The sequence below is a fragment of the Hemisphaericaspora subhashii genome, assembly GCF_019202705.1.
Source record: "Hemisphaericaspora subhashii strain CBS 10753 chromosome Unknown scaffold1, whole genome shotgun sequence".
In the NCBI taxonomy this organism is placed as follows: Eukaryota; Fungi; Ascomycota; class Pichiomycetes; order Serinales; family Debaryomycetaceae; genus Hemisphaericaspora; species Hemisphaericaspora subhashii.
Window position 1 is genome coordinate 271033 of NW_026057214.1, and position 26859 is coordinate 297891.

The 26859-nt window shown below is 35.2% G+C and overlaps 10 protein-coding genes across 10 annotated transcripts; 3 read left to right on the forward strand and 7 right to left on the reverse strand. All coding sequences in view use genetic code 12, as the record gives it.

Moving 5' to 3' along the window:
* Window positions 1-68: 68 nt before the first annotated feature.
* J8A68_001272 (SCF ubiquitin ligase complex subunit) lies at window positions 69-1391 on the reverse strand (the record flags this gene model as incomplete). Its single annotated transcript, XM_049404908.1, has 1 exon — window positions 69-1391. The coding sequence occupies one exon, from the start codon at window positions 1389-1391 to the stop codon at window positions 69-71; it is 1323 nt and encodes a 440-aa protein (XP_049265448.1).
* Window positions 1392-2924: 1533 nt separating this feature from the next.
* J8A68_001273 (uncharacterized protein) lies at window positions 2925-4613 on the forward strand (the record flags this gene model as incomplete). The annotated part of the gene is made up of 1 exon (XM_049404909.1): window positions 2925-4613. The coding sequence occupies one exon, from the start codon at window positions 2925-2927 to the stop codon at window positions 4611-4613; it is 1689 nt and encodes a 562-aa protein (XP_049265449.1).
* Window positions 4614-6437: 1824 nt separating this feature from the next.
* Window positions 6438-9047, reverse strand: J8A68_001274 (uncharacterized protein; the record flags this gene model as incomplete). Its single annotated transcript, XM_049404910.1, has 1 exon — window positions 6438-9047. One exon carries the CDS (start codon window positions 9045-9047, stop codon window positions 6438-6440), a length of 2610 nt encoding a protein of 869 aa, XP_049265450.1.
* A 1166-nt stretch (window positions 9048-10213) lies between these two features.
* J8A68_001275 (uncharacterized protein) lies at window positions 10214-11860 on the forward strand (the record flags this gene model as incomplete). The annotated part of the gene is made up of 1 exon (XM_049404911.1): window positions 10214-11860. One exon carries the CDS (start codon window positions 10214-10216, stop codon window positions 11858-11860), a length of 1647 nt encoding a protein of 548 aa, XP_049265451.1.
* Window positions 11861-12100: 240 nt separating this feature from the next.
* Window positions 12101-12475, reverse strand: J8A68_001276 (ubiquitin-specific protease; the record flags this gene model as incomplete). The annotated part of the gene is made up of 1 exon (XM_049404912.1): window positions 12101-12475. One exon carries the CDS (start codon window positions 12473-12475, stop codon window positions 12101-12103), a length of 375 nt encoding a protein of 124 aa, XP_049265452.1.
* A 1348-nt stretch (window positions 12476-13823) lies between these two features.
* J8A68_001277 (putative protein kinase) lies at window positions 13824-15215 on the forward strand (the record flags this gene model as incomplete). The annotated part of the gene is made up of 1 exon (XM_049404914.1): window positions 13824-15215. The coding sequence occupies one exon, from the start codon at window positions 13824-13826 to the stop codon at window positions 15213-15215; it is 1392 nt and encodes a 463-aa protein (XP_049265453.1).
* A 124-nt stretch (window positions 15216-15339) lies between these two features.
* J8A68_001278 (uncharacterized protein) lies at window positions 15340-17091 on the reverse strand (the record flags this gene model as incomplete). Its single annotated transcript, XM_049404915.1, has 1 exon — window positions 15340-17091. The coding sequence occupies one exon, from the start codon at window positions 17089-17091 to the stop codon at window positions 15340-15342; it is 1752 nt and encodes a 583-aa protein (XP_049265454.1).
* A 1336-nt stretch (window positions 17092-18427) lies between these two features.
* J8A68_001279 (uncharacterized protein) lies at window positions 18428-19246 on the reverse strand (the record flags this gene model as incomplete). The annotated part of the gene is made up of 1 exon (XM_049404916.1): window positions 18428-19246. The coding sequence occupies one exon, from the start codon at window positions 19244-19246 to the stop codon at window positions 18428-18430; it is 819 nt and encodes a 272-aa protein (XP_049265455.1).
* Window positions 19247-20604: 1358 nt separating this feature from the next.
* Window positions 20605-22503, reverse strand: J8A68_001280 (uncharacterized protein; the record flags this gene model as incomplete). Its single annotated transcript, XM_049404917.1, has 1 exon — window positions 20605-22503. One exon carries the CDS (start codon window positions 22501-22503, stop codon window positions 20605-20607), a length of 1899 nt encoding a protein of 632 aa, XP_049265456.1.
* Window positions 22504-24305: 1802 nt separating this feature from the next.
* J8A68_001281 (uncharacterized protein) lies at window positions 24306-26093 on the reverse strand (the record flags this gene model as incomplete). Its single annotated transcript, XM_049404918.1, has 1 exon — window positions 24306-26093. The coding sequence occupies one exon, from the start codon at window positions 26091-26093 to the stop codon at window positions 24306-24308; it is 1788 nt and encodes a 595-aa protein (XP_049265457.1).
* Window positions 26094-26859: the final 766 nt, after the last annotated feature.

Below are 26859 nucleotides of genomic sequence, written 5' to 3' on the forward strand. Positions count from 1 at the left end.
CCACTATTTGCACCCATTTCAGACATAGGAACAACAACCCTTGCCTACGTCGTCGCCTACGGCTCCACCTAATTATCCAAACTATAACTCCTCACTCTCAGGAACTTAAAAGGTTTCTCATTCCTCAACGACAACAAACAAATCTCCCCCTCTCGATCATCATCATCACTCATCTTTTTCCTAACAGTATTATATCTAATCCAAGACAATTTCGCATGTTTATTTATCCCCCCTAAAGATTTCACCTGGAAATAATAATGAAACACACAATAATCTACCAGTCCATTCTCAATCACAATATGCACTTCGCCGGTGGTTGAAATCGTCCAATTGCCCAAATATATCTTCTGGCCCTCTTTTTGATGCTGTTGAGGGGTAGTATATACAGGTTTTCCCGACTCGGAAATGGTGTCAGGAATCCCTTGCAGAATGTTATGTTTCAGGAGATGAGGGATGACTTGATCTGGAGGAAGGATGGATAGGACTTTGATACAGGTTCCATCGGGGTAGAAACGGATATATCTATAATAGGTTATCATTCTGAATGGGGTGGTCCAACTATTGGAGAATTCATGACGGCCACCTTCGCTATAATAATTGACAACACTGATGTAGCAGCCGAGGAATTTTATGAAGGGGCGATTATGGAGCATGGATTTCCAGGAGGAATTGTATTGGGGGATTATTTTGAGTTGATCTTGGGGGATTGGGAGGTCGAGGTCCAGGTGGTGGTCTTGGCCAAGGGGGAGGTTGGATAGGTATTGTTTGTTTTCGTGATAGATTTGATTGGGATAGATGTTGTAACATAATTTTCTCCAAAGTGAAGAAGTTCCAAATCCAAGATAGGCGAATTTCTTACATGTGATTGACATTGAGAACCATGATTCAGGGGAATCTTGGATTAATATCCCAAGAATGTTTATCCAGATATCGTTTGGGAGGTGAACTAAGGGGGAAACTGGTTTAATTATGATTTCTTCATGATTATCTAATCCAATATTGGCAAACTTAATAGTTAAATAATCAGTTGTTTCATCAGAAGTATTGGTAGGATCGGGAGCATTTGCATCTATATTCCTAAAACTTTCTATTAATTTATCAACATTTATTAATTTAAGTTTTTCTTCATCAATTCTTTTGATGGTATTTTTACCTCTTTCTGATTTTAATTTATGAATTGCTTGAGGTAATCTTTGAGATCTATACAATGTATCTACTCGATCATTGATCTTGAATGCTTTTCTATAATATTCAACTGCATCGGACATCATCCCGGAAGCTTCTTTTTCTACTCCTTTTTCAAATAATGTGATTGCTTCATTATCTCTAGATGATAAACAGGTGGAAGTAGCAGCATTAGATGATTTGTTTGAGATTGCAATTGTACTCATAGTGTATTGTATGCTTGTGGTTGTGTATTGTTAGTTCTTGTTTCATATGTATGATAATTAGGCGGGGCCGGTTGTGTATCGGTAAGAGAAGATAAGAAGATTAATAATCATCTCAACCGTTTTTTTTCGTCCCCCAGAATTTCGGAAAAGAAGATGACAGTTCTCTGGGAACTAAGATTAACATTATCTCCTCATCCCCATACACAGTAATCATCTACAAGGTCAATTGTATCTAGACGGGCCATCAAACGAAGCTACATAGTATGAATTAATATAGGCTTAATAAATATGTATCTGATTTTTGTGTTAGTTTCAACTAGAAATGTAATTTCTTTCAACTAGGCTTGAGGTATAGGGGCAGCATGTCAAAGGAGTCAATACAACTTGTACGTATCATAGTCCCTATCCGGACAGAATATATAAAGTTAGACAGATAATAATATAAATAAAGTTGTCTACTTTACCCCAGGCTACAACCGCATTTTTTTGGAAGCCCTTAACATTTCATTTGATAGTTTAGTAGTAGGAATCATGATTTATGGTTATTAAATTGGAAGATGGGAAGTAACCTACATGATGATTGTACAGCTGGTGATACAGACTACGGTATAGTCCTTATACAATCTATCAGAGAGGATTAGTAGCTATATAGATATTTTAAGAGGAGAGTAACTTAAACTTTATAGACATTGGGGGGAGGTGGAGATCTTTATTAAAGTTGTCAGTTGCAACATATTGAATTAGATCTATTTAATGTTGTCAATTATTATCGTTTAATTAAACGTGACTGTTATAACATACGAAAGGGGTTAGGCTTATATATCTATTGTTAGAACTATATGTTGTATAGTTGTGTTATGTGATATTTATATTGTAACAAATGTTTCAGTTTTGCATCAACAGAAAGAAGACATTGCAAAGGAAAAATCTAAAAAAAAAAGAATCTAAAAATAGAAAATCTGCTTAATGGAGCCATGTGTCAAAAGCATTGTAACACCTGACCTTTTTATTAGTATTAGAATATCTAATCTATCTAGTTACTTAGTACTAGATAGTTACCAATTTACGTAAATAAGAATCTTAATTTAAATTAGTTACAGAAAAGTTTACATTCTCCATTCATTACAATTGAATAGTCGATTAAATCAATTAATTAATCGTATTTTTATTTTTCACATAAAACAATACAAATATAATAAAATATTAATAAAGTATTAAAAAATAAAAAATTTATTTATAACAACATTTTTCTTTTCATCATTCATTCATTCACTTACTTTTCTTATTAAAAGGGTTACATTTCTACTGTTATATTTAAAACTAAAAGAATTATCTAATAATCTACCACTACCCAAACATCACTACCACAGCAACACATACTTTGTTTTCTATCCAATAGAAATCTACATACAATACACGACTATTACTACTACTCCTAATCAACATCTTTCCATTGTTCTCAATTGATTTACTTATTTAATTTTACTACTCACGCGTTAGTCTTTACTACAGGAATATACAAACCTCCACATAATGATGAATACAACAAGGAATACTACTAATTATCCTACTGAAAAGAATACAACATCTCCATTACATACATTGGAAAAACAATTAGCAAGATCTAAATCTCAAATGAAATCATCTAATCTATCTCAATATCAACAACAACAACAGGCTCCCATTGAAAATCATGATCGTGAAAGTATTTATTCGTTCGAATCAGTAAGTACAACTGGAAGATTACTAGATCGTCTAGAATTAGATATGGATGATTTATATGACGATTCAGGTGATGATTCACCAGGAAGTTTTACAACTATTCCATCAACTGGTAGATTATTTAATCGATTAAGTTTAAATAATGGTAATAACAACAACAACTCACGATTACCCAGTGACACATCACTACTCATAAAAACCCAGATTGGACCAAGAAGCCCAATTATAAGACATCCACAAGCTCCATTTATTCAACAACCTCAACGACAACAACCTCATCTAAAACATGTCCCCATGAATCTTGTGTTCAAAAATATAAACACTTCAATCGATGTAGAAGCAGATATGGCATCTTTGAAACGAGTTACAACTGCAGGAACAGTCAACACTACAATTCCATTAAAAGAAGAAGATCATCAACAACAACAACAACTACCTTCATCCCTGGATGATGGTGGTTCTTCTGCATCTACCCCAACTTCATTAACACCCTCGGAAAAAACATTGGGTTCACCCATGAATACACCATCATCACCATCTCCACCAACTGCAGCAAATGCCAGTCATTCACCAGAATCATCATCCAAAACCCGCATAAAATCAGAAGAACAATTCATTAAACCACCACCACCACTCACAATAAGATCTCCATCTGCACCAATAGTCTCCACCAGTGAGCACAACACCCATCCAGAAAATCTCCGTCGTTTCAGTGCCGACAATGACCCCCCACAACAAGCACAACAACAACCCAATGAAGAAGCCCAAATCATCCAAGAAATCATCGATTCAAGACTAAAATTCATCCAACAACTCCGATCAGAATCAAATCACCGTGAAGCATCCTATCAACTCCAACGTATCGCCAATGAACCCTTCTATTCCACCCAAGCAATGTATTTATACGCCAAAGCCCTCAAAACCGGGTTAGGCGTCAAACAAAACTATAAACATGCTTTGAAATGGTTATGTAAATGCATCCTAATCACTACCATCACCACCAGTCCCACCGCTACCCTGGTAGTGAATTCGAAATTAACCAATCTTGATCCGGAAGAATTGGTTCTGTTTGTGATTCGACATCTTGAGAATACCAATGATGAGAAGGATGGATATCATAATGGAACACAACCCAATCAACTCGAATTAAGGTTTAAAAAATTATCAAAACCCCAAATCAAGGAATATGTGACTCTGTATAGGAATACTAGTGATATTTTAGCGGCGGCATATCATGAATTAGGGAGTTTTTTGATAAATGGTTGGGGAATTGATGTTTGGAAGGGAGTGGATGAGATGAACGGGATAAGGTGTTTACAAAAACTGGCATCGATGGGATATATTGGATCAATGATTCAATTGGGGGAAGTTTGGGGGAATAAAAGTAAATGGCATAAGAAGGATTTATATAAAGCTGCCAGGTGGTTAAGGATGAGTGAAGTATTTGGAGTTAGGTTGATTGGAAATAGTTGGATATATAAAGAGAAATATTTGAGTTAAGACTGGGATTTATATTTTATATAGATAATAATTTATATCAAGAGATTCTTATTTATAGTATACAATATTTGGTTGAGATTTGTAGATTCGATGATATATTTAGAATAGCATACGTATTATATTTAATGGATGTGGAGGATTTCCAATATCTAGAAAATACCTATTGTCATAAAATTCGATTACTCCGGGGAGTGAAACCCTAAGACAGACGCTACATTTTGTCGGAATCATGAAGTCATGCTTGATTGGCGGCAGGGAAACACCCATGTTCAGTCTGTGGAGGAACCCGAGCCATTGTGTATTGAAATACATGAGGCGAACGTAGTCCAATATAACTAAGCTAAGTAGACCTCGTTGGGAGAGAGTAGCGTAGAAGAGTATAATCTCAACCTAATGCAATTTTAACACCACTCTGAAACATTAGATTGAACTCTATGCCAAAGAAGGACCAAGCATGTAAATTTCATTTATGGGGAACCCTCGGCCGGGGTTGCTTTGTCATACGGCATTCTATTGTATTAGGGGGTTCCGAAGGCAAGGCGGAAAGGGGGCACGTAAGCACTCCATACACACTCGCTGATCCAAATGAATTCAAAGTTTATTGTGTAGACTTCAGGTATTTGAATAACCAAGTTTCAAGAAGGGGGGTGGGGGACGTGTCTTAATTTCATAATAGTAGTACGTTGGAATAGGACTTAAAAGCTTCTTTTGACGTCCCCATGCAAAATATGATTAAAGTTTTAAAGGGGTGTGAAGAGGGCGATAGGGGTCCGGAGGAGGTTAAGTGTGTCAATAGCGTGGTAGCCGGTAGGCTCACCACCCCTTAAACCATTCTTTTTGCAACCAAAGTTTTTCTCCTCATTTTTATCTTCTTTTTTGACAACCAAGAAGAAACACCACAGGAATCTATGAATCAACAAAACGCTGCCAAAAAGAATCTCTTGATTCTATTACTACCTACAAGAGCAGATTGCTCACAAACAAAGATTCAACTTATACTCAGTCTCAAAAGGTAAGATGCGGCAAATGCGTAAACGCAAAATTGATAAACAGTGTAATTCTACACCTACTAGAAATGGGAAGTAGTTGCTAATGGTAAATCTTTCAACAACTCTTGCCGATCCGACTTATCTCAAAGTAACTCAAATTAAACTCCAAACTACTTCGGGATGCGGCGGATAGGCTGAAATGAATGAAAGATTTACGATTTGCAAGTACTTCCCATTTCTTGATTTGTCTAGGTGTGTTGGTAGACTAGTTCAGCTCTTGGAGTAAATATGACTGAACTTTCTGTCAATGTGTATAAATTACCTTAACTAAACTTAGATAGAATTGATTGTTCTTCCTTAAATTGTAGTCAATTATTAGAACACCCTCCTGTGGACAATCAATTAATACTAAAACGAAGAGCCAATTGTAATACACTTTGGAAATTCACTTTAAAGATTCAAATTCCACATCCTCCTCGATATCTCCTACCAAAACATCAAATGATACTGAACGACAACAATCAAATGAAATTGTGAATCCTCACATAAATAGGGCATGTCAGGTTTTGGACATAGCTAAGGATGATAATATGCTTTGGAAAATTCTCGGTAATAGAGTAGCCAACTTGAAGGAATGTCTACTATTAGCAGCATGAATAACTCACACTTTACATAGGCCCGATACTATTATCTAGAATAAATACATAATGCTATTAGAGTTGCTCTATATCTAGCTGCACTACATACTACATATACTATTGATTAAAATGCCATATGCATATCGAATACTATCATCTCTCAATCCTATAAATAAATACACACACACAGTCTCTAATTACTGACCACTTTGTAAAACATACGTAATCGGTTTTGTCAGATTATACTTATTATAAATCTCCACAAACTCCATCACCACCCCATATAAAACCGCCGTCAATTCATTCAAATTCGAATATCCCCCCAATGGCAAATAATACCCCCCTTCACGAGGTCGAATATCCCCACGATAATCTCTTACATTATACCATTCCTGCACCTGTTTCAAATCAAGTGATTTCTTATACCATACCCCGGGGAACTTGGTGGCAATACTCAGGTCAAGAAACCCCGGTTTGGAATTCATGAAATATTGGAGGATTAATTGAGAATTCGCAATTGCTGACCGTTGTAATTCGATGATTTTCCGATCGAGTTCGCCGGTGTCGTTTTTCGTGAGATAGTGATTGATGACATCGTTTAGGATCGCATTGGTGCGTTTCAAGACTAATCCGCGGGTTTGATAGAGGATACAAGTTAGGATCTTGAGGAATTCGCCAATTATGGTAGAAGATTGGGAGGTGTGAAATTGTTTGATTCGGGAGATTAGGGATTCGATATCGGAGTCGAGGATTTTCCAGGATCGTTCACTAGGGAGAATTTGGGTGATTATTTTTGATCGTTCATCGTAGTCGGCTGAGATTAGACGGAGAATGATTGAATCGATTTCGATTAGGATGCTGAGGAATTCATCGCTGGTGGTTTCGGATTTTGATTTGGCGGATTTGGCGAGTTGGAGATAGTGAGATTTTTTATCTTGGAGAGTGAGTTTGATTTCTTCTCTTTGGGATTTTGATAATGGGGCAGTGGGGGTGGCAGGGATGGGTTTGATTATGTCTTCGATTGGAAGGTTCTGTTCTCGGTTGATTACATCCTGGGTGAGTTTTTTTAATCGTTCTCGTTTCTTTTGTTCCTCATATGATGATGTGGAGGTGTATTCTGGAGATAGGGTTCCTGCTCTTGAAGTACCTTGTTGTTTTAGTTTATTTTCAAGATTTTGTAATTGTTTTTCCTTCGTTCGTAATGATTCTTCTAATTCATTCAATGCTTGTTCTTTTTGTTTAAGTTCATTTTGTTTGATACTTATCTCCTTCATTCGTGCCTGCCACTGCTTATTATCTACTTCTTTCACTCTAGCAGTTTCACCTACTTCCTTTGATGGCTCCTTTACTCTTGCAGTACCCATTTCCTTTGGTGTCTCTCTTACTCTCGCAGTTTCACCCACTTCCTTTGACGACTCCTTTACTCTTGCAGTACCCATTTCCTTTGGTGTCTCTCTTACTCTCGCAGTTTCACCCACTTCCTTTGACGACTCCTTTACTCTTGCAGTACCCATTTCCTTTGGTGTCTCTCTTACTCTCGCAGTTTCACCCACTTCCTTTGACGACTCCTTTACTCTTGCAGTACCCATTTCCTTTGGTGTCTCTCTTACTCTCGCAGTTTCACCCACTTCCTTTGACGACTCCTTTACTCTTGCAGTACCCATTTCCTTTGGTGTCTCTCTTACTCTCGCAGTTTCACCCACTTCCTTTGATATCTCCCTCACTCGCACACTTTCACCCACCCCATCCACCTTCTTCAATTTCTCTTCCCCCCTCACATCCTCCTTCTTAGGCGACGTTGCTCCAATCAGTATCCCTAATCCATTCAATTTCACAGGACTACTCGGCTTCCCCTTAACCACTCCTCCTCCGCTTCCGCCCGCCCGGGCTGTTGCTGGGAAATTCCGTTTATATTTCATCTTATTATCAAATATCAACCTGACTAAAAACTTCGGTTTCTTGGTATCATCCATTTTATTTATCCATTTAATTGTCGTGCTTTTCATTCTTATATTCGTAAACTTTGACCCACCCGCTCCAGTGCCTCCAGGTGTAGATATGTTAGCTGGGGTGGATATGCCAGATGGGGTGGATATGCTAGGCATAGTCGGAATATTCGTGCTTGACCCAAATTGTGCCGGGAGCGTGGGTGATAGCATTGATAATGAAGATATATTCTCATCATCATCTGATGCTGAATGCTTTTTGATAAATGAAGTAGTTGAATGTTTTGATAATGGGATGGTATCAGAATCATCGTCATCACTTTCTCCTGAATATACATCTATGACATGCTGTTGCTCTTGTTGTTCTGGTGGGGATATTATTCGTTTTTTGGGATATGTCGGTTTCGGCACCGCTATATTCGTTGTGGTTGGCGTTCTTTCAGGCGATCGTTTCTCGTTGGGAATTGTGGAATCGGGTAATGTTGGGGATAGTATTGGTGGTAAGATTCCTGAATCTTGATAGGATGTGAATAAATCGTCTAAATTCCATTCTGGGGATTGTTTATTACTACTAGTATTAGTCAATTTAAGTAATGATGAATTTGGGGTGGATTGGGTCACGGTTGGGGTTGATGCTTTAGGATAGTTGATGTATGGACTTGAGGGTTTTGTTCTTCTCGGTTGGGTGCTATGTGGTCGTCTTGCTGTCGAGGAAGGTGAAGGTATGGTTGTGGTTGCTGGGGATAAGGTTTGTTGATGGTGGTGATGATGATGATGGTGTTGGTGATGTCGATCGGAATTGGTATTTGATGTGGTAGGAGTCCTGGCACCTCCACTGTTTGAGAATACAGACGATCTCATTATTTGTGTTCCCTGATGGAAATTGAAACGGAATGGTTGTTGGTTGTTGGTTGGTTGGTTGATTTTCAGTAGTGGGTGAAAAGCCTTAGTAAATTAGTTAGAAGAAATTTAGCACGGGAAAAAAAAATTGTTTGTGGGAATTCCGTACCACAGTACTAGTCTGATTCAAACGGCATTAAGTAGTACAAAAAGAGAGCTGATAGATAGAAAATATTGATACGTCATACAGCAGAGTGAGAGCCGAAATAACATGTTCCTCTGTTGAGTAAACACAACTAGTAGAGTTAATGTTACAATCATGATTTGCAGTATGACTATTGAGATGTATGGAACTAGAAATGCACAATCCTTTCTTTCGTCCCAGTAACAAAATTCAAACAATATCTGCAATCCATTCAATTCCCCCCATGGTTATAGAATTTAAAGTTAACTCAAAATTTTGTCCAAATTGTCTAGACAAAGATATTTTCAAACTTTATATTTGGAGAAGATTATAGATTTCTAAATAAATGTGGTTTAGTCTAATATAGGCTCACGTTTCTTTCTAACCATTATTCGTTTCGCTTAATACAATTTCCCCTTACATTCAGGGGTAGTTACAAACCAAAGTCAATAATAAATTAATATTTAAATTACTATGTTTGTTGCAAATTAACTTTGATTTATAAAAGTTGTCTGATTTGAAATTAAATAAAGAAACAATTTATATAAAAATATTTTTGCAACCATTAATTTGATTCATATGAGGTGAGTACAATAAAATTATATTGGACCTATACACAATTATGAAGTAATTAAGAGATTAATTTAAGACGGTCGTGTATTTTAGTTCAAATTAAGGTATATTAAAATTGTTGTTTCACATAATAAAATTTTTTTCTTGATTTCTTTTTTTTTTTTTTCCTAATCTTTCTTTCCTTTCTCCTATTTGTCCAACCAATCCTATTTGTATTACAACCCATATACCCTTTAGTGTACAAACGTATAATCTAGATACTACTACTACTACCACTCCTACTAACTAACTAACTAATCAGCATATATTACCAGACGGAAAAAACAACTGCGAAACCAACGCTAGCATAATAATCTTTCAATCTTTTCTCTCTCATTTTCATTCGTCCATTTTTTTTACGCCTCCCCTTAATAATCGAAACATTACAAATATGAATGAAGTTTATAATGAAGTACAACCTGCTAAATTAACAGGATCTAGATCATCTAAAAGAAGAAATAGCACCCATAGACAATCCCCATCTCCACAACCATCATCATCTTATCTCCCTTCACATGCTCATGAATCTTATACTCATGAACAAGCTACAGGGGGGAATAACTTGCCACGCACACGATCATCATCCACATCCTCAACTTCGATAACGCTGCCCACCACCACAACAGCCACCAATGAGCCATCATCATCGGCATCATCAAATTCATCCAATATACAAGACCTTACCCAATGGCCACCTACTTTACTGTATTTTGTAAATCGAAGTTTTGCAGAATCGAGAAAATTATCTGATCCTAAAAAACCCGAATTTACTCGTCAATTACAAAAAATTATTGAATTGGCAGTTGAAAAAAATATGATTTGGACAAATGATTGGACGAATCAAAAAGTTCCAATTTTACATGGCGGTGGTCCAATGTATTTAGCCTCTGATAGACCAAGACGTAGTTCTCATTCAAGATCTAGTAGTATTAATGATGGCGTAGCCACCACCACTACAGCAACAGCATCCGCGACCATTCCAAGATCCGTAAGTGACGCATCCAGAGCATCATCTATCCTGCTAAAACGTGCTGGTAGTGCCAACGAAGACTTTGATACCGAAGAAAAGAAACGTCAACGTTTAGAACGTTTCGAATCATCATCCCAAGTGAAAACCGCGACAACACAAATGAACGCGTCAGTTTCACAAGGAGGTGGATTTGTTGGTAGATGTACTGATTTAGAAAAACGATATCTTCGTTTAACATCCGAAGCTGATCCTGAAAGAGTTAGACCTCAATGGATTTTAGAACGATCCTTAAAGCATGTTACTCATAAATATCAAGAAACAAAACTGTATAATTATGTTATTGATCAATTAAAATCAATACGTCAAGATTTAACTGTTCAACATATCAAAAATGATTTTACTATTGTTGTTTATGAAACTAATGCCAGAATCTCATTAGAGAATGAAGATTTAAGTGAATATAATCAATGTCAATCACAATTAAAATATCTTTATTATTTAAGAAGAAGATCGGATGAAACTTTTAAAACAAGATTTTTTAGATGTGAAGTTGAATTTTTAATATATCGAATAATTTATATGATGATTACAAAAAAATATGAAGATGTTTATAAATTGAAATTAACAATTTTACAATCTTTTAGTAAATTTGATAAAACTAGAAGAGAACATATTCATTTTAAATTTATTGAATCATTATTTAAAATTAATGGATATATTTTATTAGGTAATTATATTGGAATATTTCAAGAAATTGCAAAATATAATTCAATTGATGATACAAAATTAGCTCGTAAATTATTTGAAAAGATTTTATTTAAAAGAATTAGAATTGAATCTTTGGTTACAATTTCAAAAAGTTATAGAATTGTCCCAATTGCATTATTAGTTGATAGTTTGGGGTTCGAAAATGAACAATCTTGTATTGAATTCTTAACTGAATATGAATTACAATCATATATATCAAAAGGTACCACGTTACAATTCACTCCTGAATGTAAACGTGATGTATTAAATATTTCCCAAACTCGAGAATTTAAAAAAGTGGATATAAAAGGGCAGATATAGTGGATCATCTCATACAATTGTACAGTTTTCTTGAGAGAGTAACACAAAACACATGCGGGTCAACACACAACATTTTCCATGATCAGTGATGAAGAACAAAGATATTAATGAGTTTTCAAAATCAGTTACATTTATTTGCATTTTGTATATTACTTATATAGCACCCCGTAAACACCTCTCTCTATATATAGCACACCCATCCATCTCTGTTTTTTTTTCTGTTTTTATGGTTTATATACATTAATCTAATGTTGGAGCAATCCCCATCATGGCAAAATTATACATATTCTCCAGATCAACATTATTCATATACCATTCAACCCTCTTTCTCAACCTTTCATCTCCAATTAACCCCTTCCTATCCCCATCTTCTTCCTCTCCTTCACCTAAATCAACTGGACCTTCTTTCCTCCCATCCAATTCATACAAATGTCCATCTCTCCCTTTGATAAAAGTAACAAAATGCAAACTAACCTCTTCTTCAGCACTCGGAGCCTCTGTCTGCCCTTGTGACCCATATTCTTCATCCAAATTAATACTCTCCTCCAATTCCTCCGCCAATCTAATCCGATGTCCGGGTCCTAACTCCTCAACCTTCTTAATAAATTCACTCATGATTGAATTCTGAACAATAAGATCGGCGGGAATGTTGGATAGGACATGCAATAACGCATACAATCCACACGCATTCCCGATCGTCTGCTTAAACCATTCCACCTGTTTGCCTGGGGGGATGGTGTGTTCTGGATCATGGGATTGGGATTCGGAAAGGGGGAATAAAAGGATGATTGCATATGTTGGTTGGGGGATATATGAGGATTGTTCGGGGTCGAGGGAGTAGATGTCGTGGAATTGGAGGAGGGGGGATAGACCGAGTTTTTGGGAGAGCTGGGTGAAGATTTGTGGGTTTGATTCGAGGGGGATGACTTGTTTTGGCATGATTATTAGACGGGTCGTTGTTTGTTTGATATGGATGGAGTGGATGATGATGGAGGGTGGATGGATTTGAGATTGCTGAATAATTCTCGGTGCGTTAGGACAAAATGGGAGAAAAAAATGCTGGAGTTTTTTTGCTGGGGGGAAGAGTTGGGAAGTTTTGCAACCAATAACCTTTAACAAACCAAATCTATGCAAACACCATCATTAAAGAGAAACAGATCCCATGAGCGTAACCTGATACTTTAACTTGGCCATGCGCGACACTCATAAGCTACTCTTGGGTTGAATCACAAGAAATATAATCCCATTGAAATTATACCAAGAAGTTCATTGGTGTCAATAATGAGAATGCCAAGTATCTTGGCTATTAGTCCAGGTTGCAATGTATCAATTTATTACATCAAAAGAGAAGTATGAACTTTTTCAAGGGTAGAGCCAATTGTTTTGAAATTCTAGAATGGCTAGAATGATTTCTATGTGGGTAAGGGACACTAACTAGAATAGACTGTGTATAGGGTAAAAAACAATAGTACCATTGCCAGGCGCGTTTTCTATTGAAACATATCAATCTTTCCATAGAGTTATAGAAGAGAAAGAAGTCTGTTAACATTCATATTGCCATTAACAAAGAAGTGTCCAAATGGTAGCCAGTTAAATCCAAGAGAAAAACACGTTCTAATTATTTATTTAATTCTTCATTGTTTAATTCACATGAGGGTCTTTTATAAATTTATTGCCGCACAACATTACACAACTACCACACGTAAAGTAACACCCACGCCGGATCAACGTTTTTTCTTCCGTTTTAAGGACTAAAAAAAATATTTATAAAGTTTATAAATTCTCATCACTTTAAATATTCATTCAAAACATTCCTACATTAGAGATACACACAGACCAGTTAGAGAAAGGGATGAGAGTATAGAAGATTTCAAGTTAGCCTTTTATACACAGATATACAAAGATACATTTCACTACTACAGAAGAACTCCCAGATCTGCAAACTATACGAGATCTCATCACCATGGCAGGCATATTCAATATGGATGGATATTCCGATGATCCAATATCCGAACTTACAACTCAACTAGACTCCTCCACATTATCCGTATCACCCAGAACATCTATAGGAACCATCAACAGCACCACCAGTAATAACAATATAAACTACCGACTTCTTCCAGATATAATCGAACCCCAGGCAGAAGACGAACATGACGATGGTGACATTCACACCCCGATGGACTATTTCCCTAGTGGTGGAATACCCATGCAACTGAATCAACGTCACCGAAGGAAATCATCAATCGCCAGTTCTTATGAAGTGAAGATCAGTTCTCCATATGCATATAGTAATCATCCTAATGGGATTGATATATATAAACCAAAACTATCCGATTTCGAACCGATAAAAGTCTTAGGACAAGGATCGTATGGGAAAGTCTTGCTAGTTAGGGAGAAATCTACCGGGAGATTATTTGCTCAAAAACAATTAAAAAAAGTTTCATTAATCATAAATGAATCCAACACGATTCATGAAAAAAATTATACTCGAACCTTGAATGAAAAAGAAATCTTATCAAAAGTTAACCATACAAATATTGTGAAATTATATTATACATTCCAAGATAATGATAAAGTATATCTTATATTAGAATATTTACAAGGAGGAGAATTATTTCATCATTTAGAACTTGAAAAATTCATGACTGAAAAAAATGCCGCCTTTTATATTGCCCAAATTATCCTCGCGATAAGATATTTACATCTAAACCTAAATGTCATCTATCGGGATCTAAAACCGGAGAATTGTATGTTGAATCAATTCGGATATCTCGTGCTCACCGATTTCGGACTCTCAAAAGTCGCTCTCGAAGATCAAAAGCGTCATTCCATAACCGGCACCGCCCAATACATGGCCCCCGAGGTCTTGGCTGGGGAAGAATATGACTATGCGGTAGATTGGTGGTCCCTTGGGTGTGTGGCGTTTGATTTATTAACCGGATCAGCCCCCTATACGGGTTCAAACCCCAAGAAAATCCTCGAAAAGATTAACAAGAAGGGCACGTTGAAATTTCCATTTTATTTAAGTAGTGATGCCAAAGATTTCTTAAAGAAATTATTAACGGTTGATCCCGATAAGAGATTGAATATTGATGAAGAATTTGAAACCAAAGTGAAGAAACATGCATTTTTTAAAAATATTGATTGGAAACAATTGGAAAATGCCGAAGAGAATGAGGTTATGCCTCCGATATTGCCGATAATTACTGATCCTGTATTGGCGGAGAATTTTGATAGTGAGTTTACGGAATTGGCATTTACTCCTCAGTTGAATAATAATTTGGGGAAGGATATTTTGAATATTAAGGGGTTCACTTATACGAATCCGAAGTTTCTTGATACATTCTCATAGAGTAGAATCTCGTTGAACGAGATGATAATCATGTAGATATATATAGACAGTGTATTAATATTTAATTATAATTTATCGAACAGAAATCTCGAAGCGTATGTAGATGATTATTCATTAAATGATTCTAAGCTAAATACAAATATACACACCCCACACCAAACCACACTCCAATCATCAGTTCACTCAAAACCGCAAACCTATAATCAAACCGATTCTCCCCAAAAAACAAATAATTATCCTTATACAATCTCCCAATCAATATCATCGCCACCAAATAATAATAATTCCTCAAATATCCAAACACCCCGAAAACAATCAATTCCCATATGAATTCATTCATCTCATTCAATCCCAATATCCAAGCATTCATATCCTCAATCAATTGTCCAAATCTCTTAAACACCGGATCTACTTTTATCCTCGAAGTTAATTGTCCAATGACAAAATTATAATTATATAAAATGAAATATCTAAATTTGATAAATCGATCAAGGTGGGGTTTGAATTCTGCCAATCCTCCAGTCTCTAAATTTGACGGAGAAGTTGTAAACTCAGAATTGTGGTGGAGATTATAGGTTGATAATCTATGTTTTAGTAATGGATATCGTTCTCCTTGAAATTGGGCAAGATTGTTGGTGGTTGTGGTTGAATCTTCTCCAATTGGTAATAATGGAGGTAATAACCACTTAAACCAGTTTATAAACTTGATTATTCTATTATTATGAGGAGTAGATGAAGTCGAGGGTGATATTGGAGTGGTTGAACTACTATGGGGATCTTCATGAGAATAATCTCCACCTGCTCCACCTCCAAATTCAATCTTGGTCCCGCCGGGTAATTTCAATTTAAAATTCCCACCTCCACCTCCACCAAAATGGGTTCCTTTTGTATTTATAGAAGATGTATCTTCATCTAAGTGATGATTTATATTTTCATAAGTTTCCTCTTGTTCAGGTTTGTTAATTTTGGTATATATCACCGTATCTGAACTATGTTGATCTTCTCTACCGAAATCTTCAAATGTTGCAATTGCAGTTGCTGTATTTAAATGATATGTATTTCTGGGGGACACTGAATATAATTTATCCACGAAATTTGAACATGATTGATAATCTTTGAGGGTATTTATTGTTGAAACGGTTTCTATACTTTTTGAAATATCCATGGGGGTTGCTTGAAATTTAGGTGATTCATGGGGTAGTAGATGTACATCTTGATTATTATTATTATTATTATGTAGATTAAATTCAATAGGTAATTTCTTACCAGTTAATTTCTTGGGTGGTGTTAATGAATTGGTTGAATATAACGTTTTTTGAGAATCATGAGTGCATATTGAATTTCTATTGGTACTTACTGTTGAATAATCGTCATCATCTAATATATTATTAATTAAGTATTGTATTTCTTGTTGATTATTATGATAATTATATTTATATTGATCTTGATATAACCATATATCATATAATTTTAAAAATTGATGATAAGTTGATTTATAGTTGTTTGGTGAATAATAATAAATTTGACTATTACTTAGATAGTACCCCAAAGATATGAAATAGATATTATATAAAGTAATATCATTTTGATATTTATAAACAATGATTAATAATTTAATTAATTCTTTGAAAATTGGATATAAAAATAAATCAAATAAATCCAATTTTGGTATAAAATGATTTGATTCTTTTATAATTGCATGAATGAAATAAATGATATAAGTAACAATTGATATTAAGATTCCAATTAATAAATCAACTATAAATTGATTACCAGCTGATGGTTGTTGTGGAATATAATGATATAATGATAACCATATTAATAATTGATATGATATTATAAATGCAATTATTGAATAATATGATTTATTATTCATTGCTATTATCACTTTACTTTACTCTCTCTGTAGTCCTATAGTAAGTAAGTAAGTAAGTAAGAGTAGTTGTGATGTTGTGTTAAATTCTTTGTGTATTGATTAGTTGGATAGTTGGTTGTAAAAAAAAGAATATAAGTAATGAAAGAAGTTTTTCTTTGTAATGCCTTCAAATTGAGATTCTTTTATAATAAAATAAAAATTATTCCGGAGTTTAATGAATTATATGCAGGATTATTACAAAGCAACTACCAATCTACCAATCTACATAACCACCACCATATAGGGAGTATATGTAACGCCATTAGTGTAAATAAGTCATTATTTCTTAATTTATCATTCAATAATTAAAGGCAATATCATACATAATCTACTAAAACATTTGCCTCTCTATCTCCTTCTCTCTTATTGTTGCAATTAAACTTTTTTTTTTATTAGAAAGGAGGGGTACTGGAATTTTTGAGTGTAAAATCTTTTTTTTCTACTGCTGCTGTTGGAAGTTGTGTGATTACTTATTAAATTAATATGCACTTACAAATATTTAAAGTTCTAGATTTAATTAAGAAGAGCTATAAACATCTCGTGATTCATTCATGTACTTTCCTCTCTCTGTTTCTTTATTGTCATTGGTTATAAAATCGATTCTAACTTAATTACTATGACCTCGTCAGATAGACGCCTGAAGAGTTTCAATTTGATATTTCGTATTGCAAATAAAACAGTACATACTTTCTCAAGATCATAGTCAAAATAAACTGTATTATTTACCATCCAAGAAGCACATAAGGTTTTTGATAATTTTATTAATTTCATCTATGTTCCTCTTCTATTCCATTTAAACAAACAAATCAAACAGGAATCATCAATACCCACAGCTGATTTTGTCCCTTCCCCCCTCATTTGACTCCGCAACGTGTTTAGTTTGACATGTGTTTTGAAACAGCACTAATTTGCATCAACCCGCGCGGCAACACCGCTACTTGTAGGTCCCGATTACATACTACAGTACAACTACCGATTCAATCTTAATGTCGGAAGCCTATTAATTTCACCCAGCTTCAATAAGCCCAATAATAAACTATATGGACATAGGCTCTCTCGTATTCCCATTCTATATGGTCGTATGACTTTTAGGTCTCCCTCCCCCACCAAGCAAAAAATAAAACTGCAACCTAAGTAATTTTCGCAGCCAAACACAACTAGTTTCAATCATGCCTCTTTGCTTTTGAAAATATACCTGAAGAGATCTACACAACGCAAGAAGGTACTAATTTTTAAATTCACATTTCAATTCATTAAACCTCTACATAAATATAAAACAGAAAAAAGTCTTAATATTCTAATAATCAGCCCTAATATAAACATTCAGTTTCAGCTGCACATAATCAAACAAAAACATTTCATCAATCAGATCACCATCCATCCCCAAATCATCCTCTCCCAACCCATATGAAGCAAGCAAAGAACTCTGTCTCCGTCTAGGCACTTGCAGTTGTTGGTGTTTTTTCTCTAAGTGAGAATCATGGATTAGGATCGGTTTATAGGGTCCATTCTTAAACACAATAAATAATTTAATATCCTGTTCTATTGATTTCAATTCGGGGATTTTGGTAAAGAGTTGATATTTTATGATTAGATTCAATTCATGAATGTTTCGTAATCGATCTTTTCGTAATTTGAACGAAATGGTATTATTCGGATTGGTATAATCATCATAGAATAATTTTATCTTTAATTCATTATTGACTTTTAGGGTGGTGGTTCTTGTCACACTTATATCGGTACTCTCTTTTTCATTATTTATGACTGGTGGCGGTCTCTGGATTTTTCTATCATATATGGAATCAACTGAGCTGGGTGGGGTTGGCATCTTTAATGAAGGATGTTCAATTGGGGTATGTACTCTGACAGGTGCTGCTGCTGCTGGTGCTGGTGCTGGTGCTGGTGCTGGTGCTGGAGATGAAAATATCGAATTGTTGGAAAAATCTGATGTAGTGGTGTTAAACGAATCGTCTAGCTCTCGATAGGACGGATAGTCTGGTTTTGTATTGGGTATGCGGCTGTCCTTATCCTTTTGGGATTTGTTGGGAGACTTTGGAGGAGACGCGGTTTTATTATTCTTTGATTTGAAAATTTTGGTGGAAAGTCTACGAAGCATTTTTTCAGTAAATGATTATCTATTTGGTGAAATATAACTAGAAATCTGAATCTAAATGAAAATACCGACTTATCTTGGGGTTTATAATGTAAAAATTTTTCTCCATATATTTGTGTACTATCTACTCAGATCTGGATGCAAGTTACTGTAAATCCGAAACACTTCAGACAATGGGTAGCTCAGACACTGACACAAAAAATAAACAAATAAATAAATAAATTAAATACACAGCCATCAATAAAAATTCACGCATAAAACAAGACACAAACTGATCTAATTAAATCCAAAACAAGGTACAAACTGATCTAATTAAATATAGGAGCAGAGAACAATAGGATATCAAACTCCACTACAAGAGACGATCTGAAACACAATAACTAAACGCGTTCCAGATCAGACTTAAATTAATACACACGCGCGTTGTCTCGTCTAAAGATGTATGTATTGGGTATTATATTAATACCATACTAAAACACAAACAAGAATGTTAGATCTCGTTACATCATCACAATGCATCCTAATTTCTCAACCACACATCGTAACAACCCTCCATGTTTCATATGTCAGCCCCACCACCCCCAACCACACCCTGTCGTAAATATATTCTTGTTTAATTTATGCAACAACAACAGAAAAATGCTTTGCCCTATCTAAGAATGTTCCGCATGATTCATAATCTTGCCTGAATTAAAATATATTGGACCATATGTATCTGCAACTTACTGTATTTAATTTAGCTGTAGTTTGAGCTCTGAGACAGTAATGGAGGGGGGTCGTAAAGATGAAGAGTCGAATACCAGATATCATCGTATCATTTGCTCGAATGGGGGACTATCTGCACTGGTGATTTTTGAGTGTCATGGACTGGTATTTCCATCTTGTTTTGGGAATGGCTGTGGATACCTTGCCCATGACTTTAGATTTTAAGCTTTCGAGAATATTCGAAGTAATATCATAAGCAAAAGTAATTTATGTATACATACCTCCACTCAATCAAATCACGTGTAAATTCTGATCAGCTCAAGAAAATTTCCATCAAAGCACAAGAAATACGAAAACCGACACAACGGTTGGTCACAAGAGGGACACCAACGACATAAGCTTTTTTTCTCCGCTTGGGAATATTTTTTCTCCTTGATGGTTACTATGACAACAAACAATAGAAAACAAACATAAAAAATAATTGCAATCAAATTTCCATAAAAAATAAAAACAAAAACAATAACAATAAAAAGTTCAATAAATCTTACATAAATTACTTGCATTGATCTATTTTAATTTAAAATTTTGATATTACAAACTATATGCCATACATATTATAATACTAATACAGAAAACAAATAAACAAACAAAACTGATCAGTTCTTATTTAGACTAAAACTAACTTTTGAATGACCTTTGATATACTCTAACAACTCCTCATCCTTCATGACTGTCTTTTTGTACCGACTCTCCTCTTGTTGATGTCCATTTTGGTGTTGAATTGGCTCCAACACATAATGGTCAATCAAATTATAATCCTTATAAATCTTATAAGAAAGTAATTTCTTCAAATATACAATGGAAATTAAATTACTTCTCTTAATTCTTAACATCACAATATCATCTTCTTTATTATTCAAGAAGAATTTCAATTTGATATAATCATTTTCACCAAGTTTTTCTCGATTACATTCATTCGGACTACAAGTCAACCTCTTCCTCTCGGGGAAACTTCTACCCACCGTCTGTGGGGTTGAAGGAACACTATGAAACCCACGTAATGATACATTTTCTTTCGGACTCGAGATCTTGAACAGATCAAGATTCGTAATTGACTTTGTTGAACAATGCATGAAATTCCCATTACTATTACTATTACCCATATTCATCACCAGCAGTCTAGCAGAAGGAACAAAAACGAACTCACTTGGCAGCTGCTGCCGTTCAATCAGAGAAAAGCTTCCATTATTAACCCGTACCACCGGCTTCACTTCCTTCTCGTCATCAGTATGAGAAAGGATTGATGAATCTTTAGTAGCAACCGAAGACGAAGACGTCCTGAAACTATCATCATGCTCACTACTAGAATCTTCTTCATGTTTAGATTCAGTCAAATCATCATCATCATCATCACCGTCATGATCATATCCATCAATCAAGGAGGAATAACTTTGTAATGTATATGCACTGCTTGAATGGGATAATTGCTTTTTGGTGTCTTGGTTGATATAAGTTGAATATTTGGAATTATGATCAATGTCGGAGATTTTTGAAATTGATTCATGGCGTTGATGGATGTCTTGGGTAGGTGGTAATGGAGCCGTAGTGGAGAATGTGGATCGAGCGGGTGAGACTAAATCTTCTAAATCTATTGAATTTGGGTAGAATGATGAGATTAAGGTATGATCATTGATGGTGGTTTCGGTATTGATGGAGGTTTGGAAAAATGGGCCACCGAAGATGAAATCATGGATTTTGTTGGATCGTTGAATTTCCTGGTGTTTGTGGATCAATTCTTGGAAATAGATATTTAAATCGGATTGAATCTTTCTTAAATCTGACATGAACTTATTGTCATATTTTAATTTAGATGAATGAGGGATGAAAAATAATGGTGGTGGGAGTTTGGGTAATGTTGAATGATTTTCCATGAGATTAAGATGTAGATTATAAAATTCATGATAACGTTTCCCAATATAGACAATCTCACAATTTGACATTTTTAATTCAACCAAATACCATAATTGTTTTTCAGTATTCTGTAAAACCCGAATAATCTTAGAATTGAGAGGATACACCTCAAGTTGAGCATCCTCCTTTACAGTATTAACTTCCGGATCATTCACCATTTCATTCAACCATTCCTGTGAGACTGGATTAATGGGATCATTAACCGAAATTTCCAAAAAAGAAGCAGGTACCAATCCAACTCTATCCTTCAGCTCTAAAGATTGTACTTTTACCCAACCATTCCCACATCTCTCTAACAACATTAAATATTCTTTTGGCAGTACACTCAATTCATATTTAGTCTCCGCCTGAAATTTAAATTTGGAAACCAAAACAACAACCAAATTATTAGGAGTCGCCTGCGACTCAAAATAGGCTGCGATTGGATTTTCAATTTGTGAATTTTGGCGTTGATGTTGGAATGATCTTCTTGGTTGTGAAGGGGATGGAAGTGGGCAGGGAGCCCGGAGTGGGCCTGAAATGGTTAAATGTTTCAAGTTTTTCTTTGATTTGAAATGTTTTGATCTGAACAAGCTTGTTGACATCTTGAATCAATTTCTTTTAGTATAGATCTGGTTCGTTTGTTTTTGGATCTTAATTGGAATATCGTCTAGCGTAAATCAGGTTTTGGAAAAAGATAAAGAAAGAACCGACTGGGGCGGGAAGTGTTTAATAAGTAAAGACCAAAAAAACAAACAGTGACACGAAATAGGGACTGCGATGGAGGTGAAATATAAGACAATTCTTAACGTAAATACCAATTGACTATCAAGGAAATTAAGTAAACAAATAGTTAAGGTTTTAAATAAACTTCTTGGACGAAATTTCCTTTTTGAAAAAAAAAAGAACCATCAAGAATAAAAAAATATTTTTTAAATATTTCTGTTAAAATTAAACTCGGCTAAACTTCGATCAGAAAAAAAATAAAAATAATTTTTTAGCTAAACATCTAAAATTATTTTTTAGATTACTCGGCGACTACGACTACCCCTATCAAAAACAATAAAACCATCCAATTAGGAAAATCACAATAGCGGTTTTACTTTTTCGAAATTTACCAATCATTTAGTAAATTTGGAGTTCGGTACTGATTAAAAATATGGCGATAGAGCCACCCCCTCACGTCTCAATGGCTTTACGAGGAGAGCAAGCTACTCGTAGATTCAGGCACTTGCCTATAACAACCTGACGTGTTCTTCTTTGCCGTCAGTTGATTAGAGATACATTATTACTAATGAATTATTCATTTTGAGTTTTTGTTCAGTAATATGAAAAGGTTAAATTGAAAATTGCATCATAAATGCAATGAGATGTGTATCCAACAATAGAGAAAACAGAATGTCCACTATTATGCAGCGTCCTTCTCTAAGGCGGTATCAAATCAGTCTCCAATACTGCTTATGAGAGGGAAGGGACTAAATATGACTCTGATCTTTGTCGGGATTAGAACGATTATAATTTTGAAGAAGATGATAAGGGCAAAAAATCCGAAAAAAAATATTAACAAAGCCGCTATTTTTCGACGAGTGGGACCACTGAAACAAAATGTGGCTGCAAATGGGTTTACGAATAGCGTAAGACGATACCCTACGGGGAAAACTTTATCAGGATTTTAGCTTTTTGACAAGAGTGTTTCTTTTAGCTGGAAGAGAAAAGTGTCATTAGGGTTACAGAAGTGGGCTGTCATTGGATACTTTCTATTCTGGAAAAGTTTAAGATATGGAAAAACGAATGCATTATGACATAAAGCTTCCTGATTCCAAGGATTAGGTTTTGGATCCTTTTGTTTTTTCTCCAGAACCTAAATACTGAGTTTCTGGATACTTTAATTAAGAACTAAAAAAGGAACTATAGATGTCAAGGTTATAAATAAGTTTTCAGTTGTTCACTCAGTTATTTTCGTCATTTCAACTTCACTAGAATCTATTCGATGCAGTCGTCAAGTCAATCTCCACATAGAAGAAGAAGAATTTATAAAAGGATTTGTTCCAGAAATGTATGGAAGATTCATTCGATTTTGTGACAATTGTGTTTTAGAAGAGCATGCTCGATTCATCCCTTCATTCTTTCATCTTACAACCCCTGGGGCAATAACGAGCGTTTGCCGCACAAGATGTTATGTAAGGTATTACCTACATGCGCTGATTATTTGCAGTTAGCACTTTCAGATATTTGATCCTTGTTGCAAAGTACAACCGAAAGCTTCTAGAACATGTAATCATTCGAACTGTCCTTTTGTTAAGTAAGGGAAGTTTAATACACTAATTATATGTTGTACAATTACAATACTACAGAAAACTTTCATATGCAAACAGAATATAAATAAATACAATTCAAACAAATACAATTAAAATGTTCTTAAAATCAACTTGTCATTTTCCTTCAAGAATTCAGTAAAATTGAATCTATCATCTTCGAGATTTATAAACTCAGAAGTGTTTGGCAATTTTATGAACATATCAGTAAAATACATTCTCCTTCTTACAAGTCTTTTCAAATCTTCAGTAGACTTTATTTCTTTTTTGATAAATTTTACAGCAATGATGTCATTATCCTGATTTGACACCTTACATTTAATATACAGAACCTTATCATCATTGATCTTGAAACTAGAAGATTCCGAAACTGGAGTTGAAGCCATGCCTTCTAGCTTCCTATTCAAATCCGTCTGTAAATCCCTTACTCTTGTCGAACCATTGCTTAGGGATCGTTTGATAGTTCGAGTTGGCGAAGTGTGACTAGATCCAAGCGAAGAAGATATAGTAGTACTCCTCTTCAATCCTCCTTCATTTGGGAAAGCAGGATTGGAAATAGAAATCGGAGATGCCAACGTCTTAGAGCCATCCTTCTGCGAATGCTTCTGAGGACTTCCTCTTAAGGAAAACTCAGAGTTACTTCTGACAATCAGACCAATTTTCTGGGGTTCTGCAGTACTCAGACCTGGAAGTAAGGTCAGTAGGAACTTATGCTTACTTGCCGAATTTTCAACCGATCCTTTCAGGCGGTTGAATTTATCTCCTGGGTTCGGATTCCCCCAATGTGGACTTATTCGAATTCGAGAAGCTTGTTCATGGTTGTTATACATATTTTTTGAAGCTTTTCTTACTGGAGTTGTTACTGCTGGAGCCTCCGATGCCAGCTCTTCTTCTGGTATCTTCAACGATTTCCTATATTCCTCTACCACGTTAATAGACTCTGGAAGGATTTTCTCATTGATCTCAGTATCAGTAAAATCCAGTACATCATTCTCGGTATCGACTTTAAATCCTGGTAGTGACCCATATTCAACCTCTAGCCATGCCATTAATTGAGGACACATCCTGTAGTATTTATTCAAGATGAGTTTATTTATATATATGTTCAAAGAATTACACCTTTTCAACATTTCGGTGATTTCATGGGCATTCTGATTTTCCGAAATAGGAATTGGTTCAGGTAATTTTGGCAAATGAAGAGCATCTTTATGTTCCTCGGGTGGTTTAGTTCTGTTGGCAAATGCCGATAAGTTGATATGTAAATTATAAAAATCTTGATAATACCTACAGAGGAATCTTTTTGAATGATCGGAATAAGCAACGTCTAGTCTATACCAATACTTCCCCTTATAAGACAAAAAGTTTGAAATCGAGGCATGAACCGGGAAAGGCTTGTTGTTTATAGTAAGGAATTGTGTGGTAGACTTATTCAACTGTACATCAAGGAAATCGTTGTCGTCAAATATATTGGGAGGTTGTCCTCTCAACCAACTTAAGGTTAAAGGATGAGTGGGGTCATTAATAGCAATATCAACATACGAAGACGGGATTAAACCTGGCTCATGAACCCTTTCCATGAATTTTACCAAAATCCACCCATTTCCTATCCTGTCTACTAACTTCAATAACATTCCCTTGTTCACGGATAATTCATCATGCCTTTCGGCTTTGAAGTCATACTTAACGATCACAATAACATTTGCCTTGAGTGTTGAACTTTGTTCCTGAATATTGGGATTGGAAATTTTTAATGGGCCCAGAGGTTGGTTATGAAATGAAAATAGTCGATGTTTTGGAGATAAATCAATGTCTCTAGCGATCTCTTTGTCGTCTGACACAGTCGCCGACTTATGAAAGGAAAATAGTTTGGATTTGGCCATTTATTTGAGTGAGAGTGAAGAAAGAAAAGACCGTAATTCAAAAATCAATTTTAAAACAACCCAAGTAATTAATACAGAAAATGGGTTCAAAGTGGTGTGAAAAAGAAATATTTCCTTAAAAGGGTAAAAGCTGGGCGAATTACTTAATCCGTTTTATAGAGAAATTGAAGTTCTACTCCCACTACTTATAAAACCAGTTGGTGACACTTTCACTCTGGCTTATGACCACCCTAGGATAATGTCTTCTGTATAGAATACAGCTAGTAGTAAACACTACACGCTCCTTTCTTCAAGCCAATAGCTTGGGACTCCAGATTCTCGTTTATTTTTTTGTTGGTCTATGTTTACGATTCGTGAAAAAAATATTTTATTTTTTACTGTGAGTTTAATTCGATTCTATGGGCATTATTTGCATTTGCATGCACATAATTTGTTAGAGGTATGATTCTATTTTAGGACAATAAATGAGAAATTGGATTAAGGTTATTTAAGTTTCCTATTCCCATCAGTTCATTCAGTTAACTCCGTTCCGTAATAGCACGTGTTTAAGATTCATCATTATTAATTTTTTCAAACCTGAAACATTTCAGAGAAGTGGTGTGATCTCCAAATTCGCTGGAGAGACGATTTTACCCAATTAGAATAATGAAGGAATCTAGGTATTTCGTTTTACATTGGAATTGTGAGTTCTCAGTTTGTCATTGACCACCTGATGTTTTGGAATAGAGGATTAGGAGTGTGAACTAATTAAATTATTTTTAATACT